The sequence below is a fragment of the Sciurus carolinensis genome, chromosome 5, assembly GCF_902686445.1.
Source record: "Sciurus carolinensis chromosome 5, mSciCar1.2, whole genome shotgun sequence".
NCBI classification, from domain to species: Eukaryota; Metazoa; Chordata; class Mammalia; order Rodentia; family Sciuridae; genus Sciurus; species Sciurus carolinensis.
Genome location: NC_062217.1, coordinates 36483352 through 36503637, shown reverse-complemented (window position 1 = coordinate 36503637; position 20286 = coordinate 36483352). Strand labels below are relative to the sequence as shown.

Below are 20286 nucleotides of genomic sequence, written 5' to 3'. Positions count from 1 at the left end.
CAGGGTCCCACTAAGTTACTTTGGGCCTCTTTCAGTTGGTAGACTGGCCTTCAACTTGTGATCCTCTTGCCTCAGTCTATGGAGACACTGGGATTACAGGTGTGCACCACCTTGCCCACCTGCTGGTTCTGTCTTTTATCTTGTTAATGGACAGGCCATGAATGTCTTTGAGTTTCATTGTTTGGTGGCACCTAACTTACCCCTGGTGGTTATAGTAGTAACCAAAATTTCTAGTTTCTGCTTTAACATTCTCATAATCAAGCAACTACTTTCCCTAATCACCCATAAAAAGGGTTCAACTGTTACTATTATTAATTGATCCTTCGCTTGAAATTTAGATTATTTTCACCAGTATCAAAATGCTGTGGGCTGGGTACAGTGGCACACACCTGTGATCCCAGCAACTTTGAGAGGCTGAGGCAGTAGGATCACAAGTTCGAGCCCAACCTGGTCAACTTAGTAAGACCCTGTCTCAGAATAAAAGATAAAAACGTGCTGGAGATGTAACTTAGTTGTAAAGTGCCATTGTAGTCAATCTCTAGTACTGCCAAAAAAACAAATACATTAAATTGGGGTGAGACTTAAGCTTGTTCACAGATCACAGTTTTGAAAGTAGCACATTTCTTTTTTTAACTAATTGTTAAATTTTGTTTTCCTGTTTCTATGAGATCACACATATCTTAGTAAAGTTATTAATTAGAAGAGGCACTGCAAGTGTCTTGCAAGTTTTGGGTAAATTTAATTTGCATATGAAATAGCAGAAGATAGAAAGCCATGTAAATAAATTAATTTGGATCTCATTCTATTGAGATGGCAATTCTTGGTGAGTTTAAAAAATACGGTAAATGATTTTTTCTTACATATTTTTTCTTTTAACTTACTCAGTTTACTTAGGAGTAGCTGTGCACTTGATAGGGAAGTGCTCTATCACTGAGCTACACCTCCAGGCCGGGAGTAGGGCTTTAGTTTGTGTACTAGGGGTTGAATCCATATACACTTAACCACTATGCAACATTCCCCAGCCCTTTTATTTTTTTATTTTGAGTCAGGGTCTTGCTAAATTGCTTAGGTTTTGCTAAATTGCTTAGGGCTTCGCTAAGTTGCTGAGGCTAACTCTGAACTTGTAATCCTCCTGCTTCTGAGATTATAGGAGTGTGCCATTTTTCATAGCCAGATATAGTTTTAATTTTAAGCTTTTTTCTTTTTTTCCTTTTAATATTTTTTAGTTGTTGATGGACTTTATTTGTTTATATATGGTGCTGAGAATCAAACCCAGTGCCTCACATATGCTAGGCAAGCACTCTTTCACTGAACTATAACCCCAGCCCTTTAGCCTTTTTCTTATGGAAAACTTAAGACATATGCAAAGTAAACAAAATTGTATAATGAACCTCTGTGTACCTGGCATTTTTCCATTCTTGAATCGTTTGTATCCCCTGCTCAATGATGACTTATGACCTCCCCCCCAGGTAAAATTTACATACATTGAAGTGTGCAGATCTTAGCGATAGATTTTAACAGATGGATAAGCCCATGTAACCCACATATTTATCAAGATACAGAAAAAGTTTTCCATTTTTGTCTTCCTAATCAGAAGTCTTTTGTTCTGAGGCAACCACTATTCTAATTATTTTTCAACTTAAATTAGTTTTGCCTGTTGAACTTGATATATGTGGAATCATATACTATGTACTCATTTGTGCCCAATTTCTTTGCTTTGCTCTCATGTCTGTGAGCTTTACTCATGTTGTTAAAGGGAACCAAGTATTATCACATTTATATGGGTATGTCACAATTTGTTTATCCATTTTCCTGATGATGGGTCTTCAGGTTGGGTACAGTTTGTGGCTATTATGGGTAGAGCTTCTCTGACAGATTTAGTCACTTTATTTGCTTGTTATATATGTTCATATATATTCATATATATATATTCATATATGAAATGACATGACATCTAATTAAAAATTCCATTAATTTAAAATTTTTGAGGTTTGAGTTACTATTATACTTTAGGAAGTATCTGTTAACTTCAGAAAGTATCTGTTAAAACTTCAATGTTTCAAAGTTTGTAGAGCACCACTGTCTAGGGCTGGAGAGATAGCTCAGTTGGTAGAGTGCTCGCCTCGCAAGCACAAGGCCCTGGGTTCAATCCCCAGCACCGCAAAAGAAAAAAAAAAAAAAGAGAAACACTGTCATTATAATGTTTAAGAATTCCTAGAAATTAAACTGAATGATACTTTTTGAATGACAAATTTGCCTTCTCAAATCATTTTACTTTTCACAAAGCTAGTGGCATAAGTAATTCTTCCTTTTTCATTTTCTTTTTCAGTAATGAGTCCCTGAGTCCTGAGTTGGTGGCAGCCGCATCTGCGGTGGCAGATTCTCTCCCTTTTGACAAGAAGACAACCAAGTCAGAGCTGCTTAGGCAGCTCCGTCAGCATGAGGAAGACTCGAGGGCACAGAAAGATAGAGAAAAACCTAAAATTAGGTTAGTGGATCATTTTTGTCAATAATGCTTATATCTCAAAAAAGGTGCTTGGGTATGTGGCTCAGCATTAGAATGCTTGCCTGACGCCATGGGTTCAATCCCTAGCACCACACACACACACACACACACACGCACACACACAAGTAAAAATGACTGATGAATAATACATACTCATAAAATATACCATATAAATAATATTTTAGCGATCTGATTTTTTTTTAAAAACTATGCCTTAAGTAGGATTTTGGGTTATTTATTTATTTATTTATTTATTTATTTTTTTTACTTGTAGGTGGACACAATACCTTTATTTTATGTATTTATTTATTTTTAATGTGGTGCTAAAGATCGAATCCAGTGCCTCACAAGTGCTCTACCACCGAGCTACACAATCCCAGCCCCAGTAAGATTTAGTTTTTAAAAAATAGAGTAGTGAAACTTTTCTTTAAGGAAGTTGCACATTTTTCTGCCCCTGAAAAAGAAATGATAAATTCAGTAAAGTTATTAAAAATATATAGTAGAATAAAATAGTTTCTCTGAGGTGAAAGACCTCTTCAATGAAAACTATAGAACACTAAAAATTGAAGAAGACCTTAGAAGATGGAAAGACATCCCATATTTTTGGATAGGCAGAATTAATATTGTCATAATGGTCATACTATCAAAAGTGCTATACAGATTCAGTGCAATCACCATCAGAATTCCAGGGGCATTCTTCACAGAACTAGAAAAGGCAGTTCTGAAATTAATTTGGAAAAATAAGAAACCCAGAATAGCCAAAGAAATCCTTAGCATGAAGAGTAAAGCAGGAGGCATCATGATACTGGATCTCAAATTATACTACAGAGCTGTAGTAAACAAACCAGCATGGAACTGCACCAAAATAGGCAGGGAGACCAGTGCAATAGAATAGAAGACACAGAAACAAACCCACAAGGATGCCAAAAACATGTAGAAGGAAAAATAGCCTTTTTAACAAATGGTGCTGGGAAAAAATGGAAATCTGCTGGAGTAGAATGAAATTTAACCCATCTCTCACCCTGCACAAAAGTCAACTCAAAGTGAATTGAAGACCAAGACATTAAAGGAGAAACCTTGCACTTCCTAGAAGAAAATGTAGACCCAACACTCCAGCATGTCAGCACAGGAACTGACCTCCTTAACAAGACTCCTAAAGCACAAAAAATAAAGTCAGAAATCAAATAAGTGGGATGGCATCAAATTAAAAAGCTTCTGTACAGCAAAGGAAATATGAGTGAAAAAAGAGAGCCTACAGAATAGAAGATCTTTGCCACCTGCTCCTCAGGGCATTAATATCAAGAATATACAAATATCTTTTCTCCATTGCATATTTTTGGACCCTTTGTCTAGTATGAGAAAATTGTATTTATTTGGGTTTGTGTCCATGTCCTCTATTCTGTACCATTGATCTACCTGTCTATTTTGGTACCAATACCATGCCGTTTTTGTTACTATTGCTTTGTAGTAGAGTTGAAGATCTGGTATTGCAATACCCCCTGCTTCGCTCTTGCTACTGAGGATTGCTTTAGCTATTCTAGGTTTTTTATTCTTCCAGATGAATTTCATAATTGCTTGCTCTATTTCTGCAAGGTACATCATTGGGATTTTAATTGGAATTGCATTGAATCTGTATAGCACTTTAGGTAGTATAGCCATTTTGACAATATTAATTCTTCCTATCCAGGAACATGGGAGATCTTTCCATCTTCTAAGGTTTTCTTTAATTTCTTTCTTTAGTGTTCTGTAGTTCTCATTGTAGAGATCTTTCACCTCTTTTGTGAGATTGATTCCCAAGTATTTTATTTTTTTCGATGCTATTGTGAATGGGATAGTTTTCCTAATTTCTCTTTCTGAAGATTCATCACTTATGTATAAAAATGCATTGGATTTATGAGCATTGATCTTGTAACCTGCTACTTTACTGAATTCACTTATGAGTTCTAAAAGTTTTCTGGTGGAATTTCCAGGTTCCTCTAAATATATAATCATGTCATCAGCGAACAGGGATAGTTTGAGTTCTTCGTTTCCTATTCGTATCCCTTTAATTTCTTTGATTTGTCTAATTGCTCTGGCTAGAGTCTGAAGGACGATGTTGAATAGAAGTGGTGAAAGAGGGCATCCCTGCCTTGTTCCAGTTTCCAAAAATATGCAATGGAGAAAAGATAGCCTCTTCAACAAATGGTGCTGGGAAAACTGGAAAACCATATGCAACAGAATGAAATTAAACCCCTATCTCTCACCCTACACAAAACTCAACTCAAAATGGATCAAGGACCTCGGAATCAGACCAGAGACCCTGCATCTTATAGAAGAAAAAGTAGGTCCAAATCTCCAACTTGTTGGCTTAGGATCAGATTTCCTTAACAGGACTCCCATAGCACAAGAAATAAAAGCAAGAATCAACAACTGGGATAGATTCAAACTAAAAAGCTTTCTCTCAGCAAAGGAAACTATCAGAAATGTGAAGAGAGAGCCTACAGAGTGGGAGAATATCTTTGCCAACCATACTTCAGATAGAGCGCTAATTTCCAGAATCTATAAAGAACTCAAAAAATTCTACACGAAGAATACAAATAGTCCAGTCAACAAATGGTCTAAGGAAATGAACAGACACTTCACAGAAGAAGATGTACAAGTAATCAACAGATATATGAAAAAATGTTCAACATCCCTAGTAATAAGGGAAATGCAAATCAAAACTACCCTAAGATTTCATCTCACCCCAATTAGAATGGCGATTATCAAGAATACAAGCAACAATAGGTGTTGGCGAGGATGTGGTGAAAAAGAAACACTCATACATTGCTGGTGGGGTTGCAAATTAGTGCAGCCACTCTGGAAAGCAGTGTGGAGATTCCTCAGAAAACTTGGAATGGAAACACCATTTGACCCAGCTATCCCACTCCTTGGCCTATACCCAAAGGACTTAAAATCAGCATACTACAGAGATACAGCCACATCAATGTTCATTGTTGCTCAATTCACCATAGCCAGATTGTGGAACCAACCTAGATGCCCTTCAATTGATGAATGGATAAAGAAACTGTGGCATATATATACAATGGAATATTACTCCACAATGAAGAATGATAAAATTATGGCATTTACAGGCAAATGGATGAAATTGGAGAATATCATGCTAAGTGAGATAAGCCAATCTCAAAAAACTAAAGGATGAATGATCTTGCTGATAAGCGGATGAGGACATATAATGGGGGGTGGGAGGGGTTTAGCATTAGGTTTAGGGTTAGGGATAAGGAGAGCGGTAAGAATGAAGGAAAGGACTGTATAGAGGGAAAAGAGGGGTGGGAGGGGTGGGGGGGAAGGAAAAAAAATAATCAAACACCATTGCCCTATGTAAACGTATGATTACACAAATGGTATGCCTTGACTCCATGTACAAATAGAGAAACAACATGTATCCCATTTGTATACAATAAAAAAAAAAAGAATATACAAATAATTCAAAAATCTTAATACCAAAAGAAACCAACCCAGTCAGTAAATGGGCAAAATAACTAAGCTGACACTTCTCAAAAAAAGAAATACAAATAGTCAACAAATATATGAAAAAATATTCAACATCTCTAACAATTAGAGAAATGCAAATTAAAACTACTTTGTATTTCATCTCTCTCCAGTCAGAATGGTAATTGTCAAGAAAACAAATAATATTAAATGTTGGTGAGGATGTGAGGGAAAAGGTACACTCAAGACATTGTTGGTGGGACTACAAATTAGTACAGCCACTCTGGAAGCAGTATGGAGAATCCTTAAAAAATTAGGAATGGAACCACTCACTGTATGACCCAGCCATCCCACTCTTCAGAATATATCCAAAAGATTTAAAATCAGTATACTACAGTGACTAGCCACATCAGTAGCAGCACAATTCACAGTAGTAGAATTATGGAGCCAATCTAGGTGCCCTTCAACAGATGATTGAATAAATAAAATGTGGTATATACACAATAGAGTATTACACAGCCACAAAGAAGAATGCAGGGGTAGGGGGGTATAAAAGAAGGGAAAAAAGGGAGAGGGAATTTCACCAAAGTAGAGACAAGATCAGTAGAGTAGGGGATTTAGGAGGAAGAAAGGACTGGAAGAGGGAAGAACAGTGAAATGATACTAAACTTTTGTATGTGCATGCATGGATGTGGCATGGTGGGTCCTGGAATCAGGTGTATCCACAGGACACTAATTAAAAAAAAAAAAAAAGTAGATGAATTAAAGAGGCATCGAAGGAGTCTAGGGAAAGGAGCAGGGGGTGGGGTAGAAGGGGAAGTGTTAGGGACTGAATTGGAGTGGGTTATGTTCAATGCTTTTGTGATTATGTCAGGGTGTATTCTGGTGTTGTGTATAACTAAAAATAATTTTTTTAAAAAAGAAAGACAGTTTCAGAAAATTTTATTCAGTTAATTTGCTGGTTTGTACGTAACATGATCATTATCAGACATGTTTCCTTTTTTCTTATATTTGAGGAGAACTCCACTTAGCTTCTTCATCTTTTACCTTTTTTTTTTTTTTTTTTTAAAGAATTTACCCTTTATTTTATTATTGTTAGGTGGTGCTGAGGTTGGAACTTGGGCCCTCACCTGTTCTAGGCAAGCACTCTACCACTGAGCTACAACCCCAGCCCCATCTCGTATTACTTTCTGCTACTTTATACTGTTTGCTGCCCAGAAGTAGTAAGTGGTGGCACTGCTTTGTTTTGGAGAGTGATCAAAGTCAGCTGTTGTCAATGATCTTGTGTACCAGATTTAAGAAATCTGAAAGGAGAATCCACATGTCTGGATTGTCAGTCACATGATGTGTTTTATTTGTGTTCGAATAAATACAAGGGAACAAAAATATAAACTTTTCTGTTTGTTAACAATTTTTATAAGTGACAGTTTCACTGCCTTTTTTTCTGTTTTTTTTTTTTTTTTTTTTTTTTTTTAATACTGGAGATTGAACCTAGGAGCACTTAACCACATCCCCAGCCCTTTTTTATATTTTATTTTTAGGGTCCCACTGAGTTACTTAGGGCCTCGCTAAGTTGCTGAGGCTGGCTGTGAACTCAAAATTCTACCTCAGCCTCCTGAGCTGCTGGGATTACGGGCATGTGCCACTGTGCCTGGCTTAAATGAAGCTTTCAAAAGAATGTCTTTAAAAGATAAGTAAGCTGGATGCAAGGGTGCACACTTATAATCCTAGCACCTCAGGAGGCTGAGGCATGGAGGATTGCAAGTTCAAGGCCATCCTCAGTGAGTTGGTAAGGCCGTAAGCAATTTAATGAGCCCCTATCTCAAAATAAAAAGGGGTAGAGGTGTAGCTTAGTGGTAAAGCCCTCCAGCATTCAATCCCCAATTAAAAAAAAAAAGTAGCAAACAAATTTTAATGGTCTATGGTATGTGAATGTTAACATGTGACTTTTTATATTTATTTTTTTTTAATTTTTGATTCATTGTATACAAATGAGGTACAACTTTTCTATGGTTGTACACAATGTAGAGTCACACCATTTGTATAATCATACATGTACATAAGGTAAGGATGATTGTCTCATTCCATTATCTTTTCTCCCCCCCCCCCCGCCTTCTCCCCACCCCTCAGTTACCTCTATACAATCCAACGTTCCTCCATTCTTCTTTTACTCCCCCCACCACTTCACCATCCACTTATCAGAGAAAACATTTGGCCTTTGGTTTTTTGGGATTGGCTTATTTCACTTAGGATGATATATTCTCCACCTCCATTCGTTTACCTGCAAATGCCATAATTTTATTCTTTATGACTGAATAATATTCCATTGTGTATATATACCACAGTTTCTTTATCCATTTATCTATTGAAGGGCATCTAGGTTGGTTCCACAGTCTAGCTATTGTGAATTTAGCGGCTACAAAAATTGACGTGACTGCGTCACTGTAGTATGCTGATTTTAAGTCCTTTGGGTATAAAACAAGGAGCGAGATAACTGGGTCAAATGGTGGTTCCATTCCAAGTTTTCTAAGGAATCTCCACACTGCTTTCCAGAGTGGCTGCACCAATTTGCAACTCCACCAGCAATGTAAAAGTGTGCCTTTTTCCCCACATCCTTACTGACACCTACTTTTTAAAATTTAAACATAACATTTTATGCTGCATTAGTGCATGAAAATGAAATACAAATTTTTCTCCTGTTTTTAAAAAAATGTACTACTCTTGATTGGTAAGATTTTTAATATGCTGGGTTTTTTTTTACCTTTTTATTTCAGTTTCAGTTACATAATATCAGATATGAAAATTGCCAGATCTGCTACAGCTAGAGTTAGTACAAGACCAGAGCATCAGATTCAGTTTGATGAAGGTTCTGATCATTCTCTCTACCAGGAGAAGACAACTGATCTTAAAAAAAGGTATTCATGGTCTATAGTCTGTTGGGTTTTGTTTGTATGTTTTGTCTTTATATTAATTGTAAATTTACTTTATTCTTTGTTCTTGTTATTGCTGATAGGTATTTCCTTTTTTTTTTTTTTTTTTTTTTTTTTTAACTATAAAGCAAAACGGGTCTTGCCTCACATCTGCCCATGTTAAATAAGGATCCCCTGATATAGAATAAGTGGAGCTGACTGAATTCTGAACAAATGAATGTTTTACAAGAGGCATGTTTTTTCATTCTGAATGTTTCTAACACTGGATATTTATATGCTTTTATCACTCTATAGTCACCTTTCATCATACCTCAGAGAAACAACCTATCAAAAAAAAAGAAAAAAGTCCATATATGACCTTAAATTGGCAGCTTATTTGTAGCAACTTGAATTTGCTAGTTTGCAACTTTTTATGATGCTGAGCTAAACTGCATAGTTACTTTACAATTGAAAGGTACTCTATATATACATAAAGTTTCTGTAGGATCTCTCCTTTAAGCCCAGAAAGTGACAGTTGGGAGGAGGGAACCATATATTTAGCATTACGTGATAATTACTAACTTGTCTTTGACCGGTGTGAACTGGGTGTAATGGCACATGCCTGTTAACCCAACCACTTGGGAGGCTGAGGCAGGAGGGTCACAATTTCCACAAGTCTGGGCAACATAGAGAGAGACCCTGTCTAAAAAAAAAAAAAAAAAAAAAAAAAAAAAAAAAAAAAAAAAAAAAAAAAAGGTTGGGGGAAGCAGAATGTTCTCAAATTGTAGTGTTTTAAATGCATTGTATACTCCAGAGGATTTTGTCTGATACAGAATCTGAGTAACTTGACTTAGCTCCTTCCAGATCTTAAATTACCAATTTGTACTGGAAGATTGGAAAAAGTGGTCAGCATTTAACAGAGGAAGTTCAGCTAAAAGTGACTTTGGAAGATTATTTGAATTACTAATTTAAAGTGATTTAGTATCTGTGACACATTATTGAATACTTGAGTTTGACTTAATAATTCACCGAATCAGTCAGTCTTCTTTCCATGATTCCACATAATTGCTTCTGAGTGATTTATCATAACTTGGTTCTTAATGATATTAGCTGCCATTGAAAATTAGCAATAAGGGAGAAGCTTAAGAAAGCAAGGAAGGGGCTTCTGTGCATGTATGACTGTGTTAAAAAGGTGACTAAAGCTGGACATGCCTCCGGAAGCTGCAGCAGGAGGATCACAAGTTTCAGACCAGGCGCATCAATTTAGCAAGATCCTAAGCAACTTAGTAAGACCTTGTCTCAAAATAAAAGACAAAAAGGACTGGGGATATAGCTCAGTGGTTAACCACCCCTGGGTTCAATCCCCAGTACCAGGAAAAAACAAAACAAAACAAAGAAAAAAACTAAATAAAGAGGAATACTGGGACACAGGTACTGCCTGAGAAAACCCAGGTCTAGCCTGATTCTTTGAATTACAGACTGAAAGGTGTGAGTTACGGAGCACTGACTTTGGAGTCACACTGGCCTGCTTCCAAATCTTGGCACTACCACTAATTAATTCTATGACTGGGGTAACTTATAACCTTAGTTTTCCCCATCTATAAATGCTCAAAGTGAAGCAGCTTAAATGACTTAGTTAAGGAATAGAGAAGAAATTTGAATCACCTATCTAATACATAGTAGGTACTTAGCAGATGTTCATCACCTTCCATGTTAGTAGATTCCTCTTAAATTTCCATACTTTACCAAGGTATTCCCTCTTTACCATCTTATCATCTTAAATCTTATCATCCTGTTTGCCTGACATACACTTGTGGGAAAGTTGGGTAGGAAAATGAATGCAAAGCACTAAGGATAGTTCTGGAACATAAAAGTCTTTGTTTACAAAATACTTGGAACCATGCTAGAGGAAGACTTGGGGGTGATTTGAAATTGCTTTATCTAATTTTAATAAACTACGGTTTTTTCTGGTTAGTTTTGTGTAGTAGAGAAAAATACTTTGATCCAGAGAAGTAGTAAAAATTATTCTAAAGACAAAGCCTTCAGTTTATAAACTGGTTTTTAATCTGCCAGCATATTTAAGCAAATGTAAATTGATGCATAAAGCAGTTGAAGGGCTGGGGATATAGCTCAGTTGGTAGAGTGCTTGCCTCGCAAGCGCAAGGCCCTGGGTTCAATCCCCAGCACCACAAAAAAAAAAAAAAAAAAAAAAAAAAACTCCATAAAGCAGTTGATTAAAGTGTCTCAGAAGTTACCTATTAATTAATTTCAATAGTTAATTGAAATTAACTATTAATAGCTATATAAAGAAAGTTAATATTTTTAAACATCAGTGATTGCTTTATAAAAGAATGTTTTGATTTAGCTGTACAATAATTACAATTTGAATTTAAACATTACATTGTGTTCTGCCCTTAAAACAAATGTAAACTTTAACAGTTTATATTTTAGTGCATTTTTTTAGCTTTCCACAATATTAGGTTTTCTTAAAATTTTATATGGAAGGGATCAAATAAAAATTTTGGTGAATTAAGCTAATCTTTTCCATAACATTGTTTGAAAATTAAACTGCTTTAAATGGTTTATTGTATTTGTGAAGCAAAAATTCAAATGCCTTTTCAGTCCTAAAAGCATGGCATTTTAGCTAACGTGGAATTATTTTTCCATTATTTTAAATGGAAATTATTTTTCATTTCTACATAGACTTTCATGTAAAAATTTTCTTAAACAGTTTTTGTTAACAGTTTAGTCACTAAGATATATTTTTTCTTTTTTTACTCTTAGGAAAAATTTATTCAAGGGGAGAAGACTTAATATTTTTGACATTGAAGCATTTACTGAAAAAGCACCTGAAACAGGTTTGTTAAGAAATAAACAGCGGGGTATGGTGGCACACGCCTATAATCCCAGCAACTCAGGGGGCTGAGGCAGGAGGATCAGGAGGTCAAAGCCAGCTTCAGCATCAGCAAGGTGCTAAGCAACTCAACGAGACCCTGTCTCTAAATAAAATACAAAATAGGCCTGGGGATGTGGCTCAGTGGTCAAGTATCCCTGAGTTTAGTCCACAGTACAAAAAAAAAAAAAAAGAAAGAAAGAAAGAAATGAATAGCCCTCTTTCTCAAGTGGAGAAACATTTTGTCTTTCAAAGATGTTCTTAGAGTTTTGATTGCATAATAGATGGTACTTTAATATTCTATCCTGTCATTGTTCTGGATCTTGCTTATGAATGTAGTTGTTGTCATCACTGTCTTGATCAGATTTCCCCCTTAAAATATCATATTCTATGGGACTGTGGGAGGTCAGTTCTGCCAGTTGAACAATCCAGATATGGATTGACTACTGATACGGGTTAAAGCATAATCACCACCTACCATTTGCAGTGCAAGTCTGTGCTCTTACATAAAGAACAAGTCTTTGTTCTTGCCCGTTTCTTTGAGTAAGATGTCAAAGCCTGCAAATTCTCCATAGTAATTCTAATCAAAAGAGAAATAAGAGTGTCCTCTTGGTTAATAATAAATTTGGTTTCTTGATGAAATAAATTTTTAAACAATACATTTCCTGTGTATGAAAATGTATCTTGGAGAAATAATGTATATGAAGTTAGGTTTTCGTAGCCCAGCCTCCAGTGGTGTATTTAATCTTATTACCACTTACTAATATAAACATTTGATTTTCCCACTATTCAATAAACATGATTTTGCGGGCTAGGTCTCATTCATGTTTGTATACCCTGCATCACTTAGCCATGCGACTTACACAGACGAGAAATTAGTTATCTTAAATTGTAAATCCTGCTGGGCATGGTGGCACATACCTGTAATCCAAGCTACTTGGGTGACTGAGGCAGGAGAATCCTAAGTTCAAGGCCTATCTGAGAAGCTTAGTGAGACCTTGGCTCAAAATAACTAAAAAGGTCTAGGGATGTAGCTCAGTAGAGTGCACCTGGGTTCAATCCCCGCTATTACCAAAAACAAATATCCTTAAATCCTTTTTGAATAAACTGAGCCAAAAAAATAAATATCTATAGGAGGAAGAAGTGAATGTAGTCAGTGTTCGTCCACTTGAACTGAAGGTAAAGCAAAAGAACAACCCACTTCTTAAATTGTGAAAACTGCATTCTGTAGTGTATGGTGAAAAGGAAATACAAAATGTGCAGGCATGGAGAGAGATTCTCCAGTGGCATCTCTTAAGCTGGCCTCAAAGAGGAATTTGTTGTTAGGAGAGCTGCTGTTGTCATCCTCATGAGCAGCCAGAAAAGACACTTGGATCTTGAAGAGTCAGCTTTCTTTAAAAAAAAAAAAAAATATATATATATATATATATATATTTGTTTATATTTGTGTGTGTGTATTTGTACTGGGTATTGAACCCGGGACCTTGCACATGATGAACAAGTGCTCTACCATGAGCTATATGGCCAGCTATTTTTGTTTTTACTTTTATTTCTGAGACAGGCTCTCAGTAATTTGCTGTAGGCTGTCCTTGAACTTGTGATCCTCCTGCCTCAGCCTCCTGAGTCTCTGGGATTACAGGTGTGCATTATTATACCCAGCTTACTTTTTAAATTTGGGAGTATAATGTATTAATTTACTGTAATGAAGATACTGTTTTATTAAACTATACTTATGAGTCTAAAGAATATCTTTTGTTCCCAGTTAATTACAAGAATAGCAACAATGGGGGAATTTAAATTTAGCAGTTATTCACTGTTGTTTCCTTACCCTCTGAAATAATACCCACAATATACTTGGCTTTCAGTATTTATTGACTAACTGAATGAGTTCTCCTGTCCCCTAATACCCACATTCTCCACCAAATTCTTAACACTGCTGCAAAAGGATGGATGGAGTCAGTCCTACTGGTTATCTCAAAGCAATCTGAAATCTTACCTGAAAGAGACTTAGTTTTCCCGGGCATGGTGGCACATGCCTATAATCCCAGAAGCTCAGGAAACTGAGACAGGAGGATCGTGAGTTCAAAGCCAGCCTCAGCAAAATTGAAGTGCTAAGCAACTCAGTGAGACCCTGTCTCTAAATAAAATACAAAGTAGGACTGGGAATGTGGTTCAGTGGTTGAGTGAATTTATTTTCTGAGTTCAATTCCTGGTACCAAGAAAAAAAAAGACTGGTTTTGTGTAGAATTGGATTCAAATCATATTCTCCCACATTAACTTCTGAGTCTCATGTACTTACCTTTAAAATGAGGGCTAGTGCATATATCTTGAGTTAAATGAGATAATCTAAGGTAAGTGTCGGGTACAGTGCCTGGAACACAGGAGACAATTAATACATACTTGCAACTGTATTAGCAAGAATAATGATAATATAATGATGGTGATAGAAAGGGCATAGGTTGATCATTATCCACTGAATAAATTTGTAAAAAAGATAATTATTTCATTGTTACAATAACTCTGTAAATATGTCTAATTAGGCCAAACTGCTGTGATCTTTTCTCTGTAACAGATGATCTAGACCAATGTACTTAATACCACCAGTTGATGTAGTTAGACATATTCATGCACATCAAGGCTCATAGGAACAGATTCTTAAAAAAGCAAAATAGGGGAGCTGAGATGAGGCTCAGTGATAGAGCTCTTGCCTAGCATACTTAAGGACCTGGGTTCCATCCCTAGCACTGCAAAAAAAAAAAAAAAAGGCAAAAATAGGTAAAATAAGACTTACTTACCTAGGCAGTCTAAATGAGCTCCTTGTTGGGATGGCTTAAGAGGCTTGACAAAGGTGAGTAAAGCAGAATAAGTCTTACGTGATCTGTGCCTTTGACCCAGAAATTTTGTTCCTAGGAATTTATTCTAAGGAAAGGATTAAAATTATGCAGAAATGTACGGTACAATTTAAAGAACATTAAGCACAGCAGTGCCAATCTTAAGGCAACCATTGATCTGCTTCCCGTTAGTGTAGATGAGTTTGCATCTCAAGTGAAAACATACAGCATGTATTCTTGTGTCTGACTGGTTTTACTCAGCATAATTATTTGGGATTTATCCACACTGTTGCATGTATCAGTAATTAGTTTTTATTGCTAAGTAATATGTGCTTGTATAGATGTAGGGACATTTGGTTTGTTTCTCAAATTACAAGCCATATTTGACAGTTACAAGTAAAGCATCTGACAGTTACAAGTAAAGCATCTATGAACTCTCTAGTATAAGTCTTTATGGGGACACGTGTTACCTTTCTCTCTTGTGTAAATGTCTAGGAGTGAAATGGCTATGTTGAATTGTCGAGTATTCTAACTGTTTTTGTGGGGGAGTTGGCATGGGTACCAGGGATTGAACTTGGGCACCCAACCACTAAACCACATCCCTAGCCCTATATTGTATTTTATTTAGAGACAGGATCTCGCTGCACTGCTTATAGCACCTCGATGTGGCTGAGGCTGATCCTGCTGCCTCAGCTTCCCGAGCTGCTGGGATCACAGGCATGCGCCACTATGCCTGGCTTTAACTTTTTAAGACACAGGCAGTTTTTCCAGAGTGCTTGTACCATTTTATTCTTCCATCAGCAGTGAAATGACTTGAATTTTAAAAAAATAATTAAGTGATTGAAGCATATAACATGATAGTAGTAATAAGTCCACATGATACCACCTTACTCACAAAGGTTGGTAGTATTTATATATTTTTAAAAAAAATTAGCACAGAGTAAGAGTTTAGTATCCCTCAGTATTTTTGTCATTATTATGTTAACTTATTTGATCTTTAGTAGTGGTAGTAGATTAATTTTGACAGACTGAAAATAGTCTGGACTTCAAGGATCAGAATCATGTATCAGGGCCAGGCTTGGCAGTACACACCTGTAATCCCAGCAATTGGGAGACTAAAGCAGGAGAATCCCAATTCAGGGCCAGCCTGGGCAACTTAGTGACATCCTGTCTCAAAAAGGCTGGGGATGTAGCTTAGTGGTAGTGTGTCCCTGGGTTCAGTCCCTAGTACTGCCCCTTTCTAAAAGTCACATAATATATAAAAAATATTCATAGTCATGAAGACACTCTTAAACATAACACAGATTTTTTTCCTTTGCAGTAAAGACAGCAGTAATTGTCCAGTATTATAGTAATATAGAAATTAAAACTTACCATATTGTAGTTACAATCTTTATAATTTTTGTTGCAATTTTAGTTCAGTGAGCTTTTGTTATATATTGTTTGAGTATCAATGTCTGAAAATATATTATTAATTCAGAATTGATTATAGCATTTTAAAGAAAGACATTTATGTTGTCTTGTGCTTACTTAAAATATTTTCATAATACAGAGACATCACCTTCTCTTTGGGATGTGGAATTTGCTAAGCAACTAGCTACAGTAAATGAACAGCCCTATCAGAATGGGTTTGAAGAGATGATCCAGTGGACAAAAGAGGGGAAACTCTGGGAGTTCCCAGTCAACAATGAAGCAGGTACATGTTAACTTCAGAGGTTTGTAACATGGATCAGAGATCGTTTCTGGAAAATGTTCATTTTTAGAGTTTGGATGTTTATATGAATTAAAACACTGAAGGTGTCTTCATGGTGTCCTAGAAGAAATCTGACAATGTTTTTGAAAAAGTGTTCGAATTTTACTTAATTATAGATATTTGATAAGGAAAATAAAGAAGTAAAAAGTACATTATATGAATTTCTGTGACATTAAAGGATTGAGAACACCACGTGATAATACTTTCTACTTGGTAAGCAGGATATTCTTTGCATCTTCTAATACATTAATGCTGGTTATAAGAGTATAGTTCAATTTTGGAAAACATTACAACTCTTAAAGTCTTACATTCATGTCTTATCCATAAAACCATTGCATTGGTGAAGTGCAAGGTACATGTATAAAAAGCTGCTCAAAGCACAAATGTTAGGTTTTAGAAATCTTTGTGTAATGTAGACACTTTGAACTGGTAATGGAATATTATCTACTTCCTGGGTATTTTTTGAAGATGTTATATCTTAACTACGCTATGCTGTTTAGTCTTTTTTTTTTTTTTTAATTTTTTGTTTTTTTACAGACTGCATTTTGATTCATTGTACATAAATGGGGTACAACTTTTCATTTCTATGGTTGTACACAATGTAGATTGACACCATTCATGTAATCACATAGGGTGATACTGTCTGTTTCGTTCTATTATATTTCCGTCTCCCACCTCCTCCCACCCCCTTTTCCTCTATACCATCCAAAGTTCCTTCATTCTTCTGTTCCCCGCGCCACCTCCCCACGTCTTCCTCGTATCAGAGAAAACATTAGGCCTTTGGTTTTTTGGGCTTGATTTATTTCACTTAGCATGATATTTTCTAGCTTCATCCATTCACCAGCAAATGCCATAATTTTATTCTTCTTTATGGCCAAGTAATATTCTATTGTGTATATATAACACAGTTTCTTTATTCATTCATCAGTTGAAGGACATCTTGGTTGGTTCCACAATATAGCTATTGTGGAGCTGCTATGAATATTGATGTGGCTGTGTCACTGTGTATGCTGATTTTTAAGTCCTTTGGGTATAAACCAAGGAGTGGGATAGCTGAGTCAAATGGTGAGTCCATTCCAAGTTTTCTGAGGAATCTCCATACTGCTTTCCAGAGTGGCTGTACCAGTTTGCAACTCCACCAGCAATGTATGAGTGTACCTCTTTCCCCACATCCATGCCAACACTTATTGCTTGTGTTCTTGATAATAGCCCTTCTGATTGGAGTTAGATGAAATCTTAGGGTAGTTTTAATTTGCATTTCTCTAATTACTAGGGATGATGAGCACTTTTTCATATATTTGTTGATCGCCTGTATATCTTCTGTGAAGTGTCTGCCCAGTTCCTTAGCCTATTTATTGGTTGGGTTCTTTGTATTTTTGGTGTAAAGTTTTTTAAGTTCTTTATAAACTTGGGAGATGAGTGTTCTGTCTTAAGTGTGTGTGGAAAAGATTTTCTCCCACTCTGTAGGCTCTCTTTTCACATTATTGTTTCCCATGCTGAGAAAAAGTTTTTTAGTTTGAATCTATCCTATTTATTGATTCTTGCATTTATGTCTTGTGCTATGGGGGTCTTGTTAAGGAAGTCTGGTCCTAAGCCAACGTGATGGAGATTCAGGCCTACTTTTTCTTCTATTTGGTGCAGGGTCTCAGGTCTAATGCCTAGATCCTTGATCTATTTTGTGTTGTCTTTTGTGGCACCCATGTTGTCATCAGTTTAACATTCTCTTTGAATTTTCTAGGTGCATTTTCAATTAGAAGGTGTCCATTTATTTTTATGGTAAGATTAGCTACAAGTTGCAGACACCTAATTCAGAAAATGTAATCTATATTTTAAATTTCATGGTATTATGGTATGAGTTTAATACTTTAATTTTTGATATCCTTTCATTTGTTTTGATTAATAAGTGGAATGAAAGCTTAAGTATTAGGAATTGACTTATATTGTTATAGAATGCTGCTTTCTATAGGAAAACTTTAGAAACTTAAAGATCCTTTAGCAGATTTTTTTTTTTTTTTTGGTACTGGGGATTGAACCCAGGGTCGCTTAACCACTGAGCCACACCCTTAGCCCCTTTTTTGTATTTTATTTAGAGACAGGGTCTACAGTGAGTTGCTTAGGGCCTCACTGAGTTGCTGACGCTGGCTTTGAACTTGATATTCTCCTAACTCAGCCTCCCGAGCTGCTGGGGTTACAGGAGTGCACCACCACGCCCAGCTAGCAGATTCTTAAGAGTATTCTCATGGCATGTATGCAGTAGCACACTGCGTTGTGCTTCTTACATAACAAGTGTTTTTTGATTTTGTTTTGTTGGTACTGGAAATTTAACCCAGGAGTGCTCTACCACTGGGCTACTTCTCCAGCCCTTCTTATTTTTTTGAGACAGTCTAAGTTGCCAAGGGCCTTGCTAAATTGCCGAGGTTGGCCTTGAGTTCGAGATCCTCTTGTCTCAACCTCCTGAGTTGCTAGGATTATAGGCATGTGCTGCTATACCTGGCAATAGTGTATTTTTTAAAAAATATTTTTAGTTGTAGATGGACACATTTATTTTTTATGTGATGCTAAGAATTGCACCCAGTGCCTCACACATGCTCCATCGCTGAGCTGTAACCCCAACCCCCACAATAGTGTATTTCTTAAAGTATTATGGTTTATGAATTCTGGAAGGTTATCACGATAATATAAAAAGACCAAAGACTTTAGTTGTGCAAACCTGAGTACAAATGCCAGCTGTTGGTTAATAGCCATTTGCATTTGAGGAAATTATTTAACCTTCTGATTCTCAGTTTCCTCATCTGCAAAGTTAAGTATACCTCATTGGAAGAATGTGAGAATATAATAAGATAAAGTTATTCAATTGCTCTGCAGTTCCTGACAAATGATGTTTTAGTAGATAGCATATACTTGGGTCATATTTTTATATCCAGTGTGCTAATCTGAGTTATGTTGTATTTAGACCATTTACATTCAAAGTAATTGTTGGTTTGTTAGGATTTAAATCTGTCCTATTTTATTATTTGTTTTTGGTTCATTTTCCCTATTTCTCATTCCTATTTGTCTGTCTTCTTTCTCCCTCCCTCTGTCTTTTTCTTCCTTGAACTACTGGAGATTGAACCCAGTAGCACTCTACCACTGAGCTACATTCCTGTCCCCATCCCCACCCTTTTTCATATTGAAACAAGTTCTCTGACTTGCCTAGGCTAACTTGGAATTTGTCATACTCCTATCTCAAGCCTCCCAAGTGTCTGGGATTATAGGTGTATACTACCATGCCTGGCTCTATTTGTGGTTTCTTTGCTTCTTGTGGGCTGCCTGAACTTTTTTTTTTTGTGGTTTCTTCTTGTTTTATTCACATATTTTAAAATATAGTTTGTGTAATTTTCTTAGTGGTTGCCCTTGATATTAAAATATTCATTAGCAATAATTTTTTCTTTACTTTGAATATTCACATCGTGTGTGTCTAATCTTTATTAAAAACCCTAGGAAAGTGCTCTTTTAATTGTGTCATACCTGAGGAAATTGCTCAGAGAAGTTAATTTGTCACAGTTTGTTAAATTGGTCGTCAAACCTTGATCTAACTCCAAAGTTCATGCCTTTAACTATATTTTATGTCTTATTTGCCTAGGTTTTGATGATGATGGTTCAGAATTTCACGAACATATATTTTTGGATAAACACCTGGAGGATTTTCCAAAACAAGGACCGATTCGCCACTTCATGGAGCTGGTGACTTGTGGCCTTTCCAAGAACCCGTATCTGAGTGTTAAACAGAAGGTTGAGCACATAGAGTGGTTTAGAAATTATTTTAAAGAAAAAAGGAACATTTTAAAAGAAAATAACATACAGTTTAATTAAGACAATGGAAATTTTTTATTTCAAGCTGCTGGAGATGGATATTATAACTAAATAAAATAATTTTACTAGAG

General features: G+C 36.1%; 1 protein-coding gene across 1 annotated transcript in view; it reads left to right on the top strand.

The window, feature by feature from the left end:
* Mrps31 (mitochondrial ribosomal protein S31) overlaps window positions 1-20286 on the top strand; it is a 26009-nt gene extending 5723 nt beyond the window's left edge. Inside the window, exons 3-7 of the mRNA XM_047554023.1 lie at window positions 2330-2488; window positions 8752-8892; window positions 11671-11744; window positions 16163-16306; window positions 19986-20286. Of these exons, the coding sequence (XP_047409979.1) occupies window positions 2330-2488; window positions 8752-8892; window positions 11671-11744; window positions 16163-16306; window positions 19986-20215 (748 nt within the window). The 3' untranslated portion in view covers window positions 20216-20286. The remainder of the gene's footprint in view (window positions 1-2329; window positions 2489-8751; window positions 8893-11670; window positions 11745-16162; window positions 16307-19985) is intronic.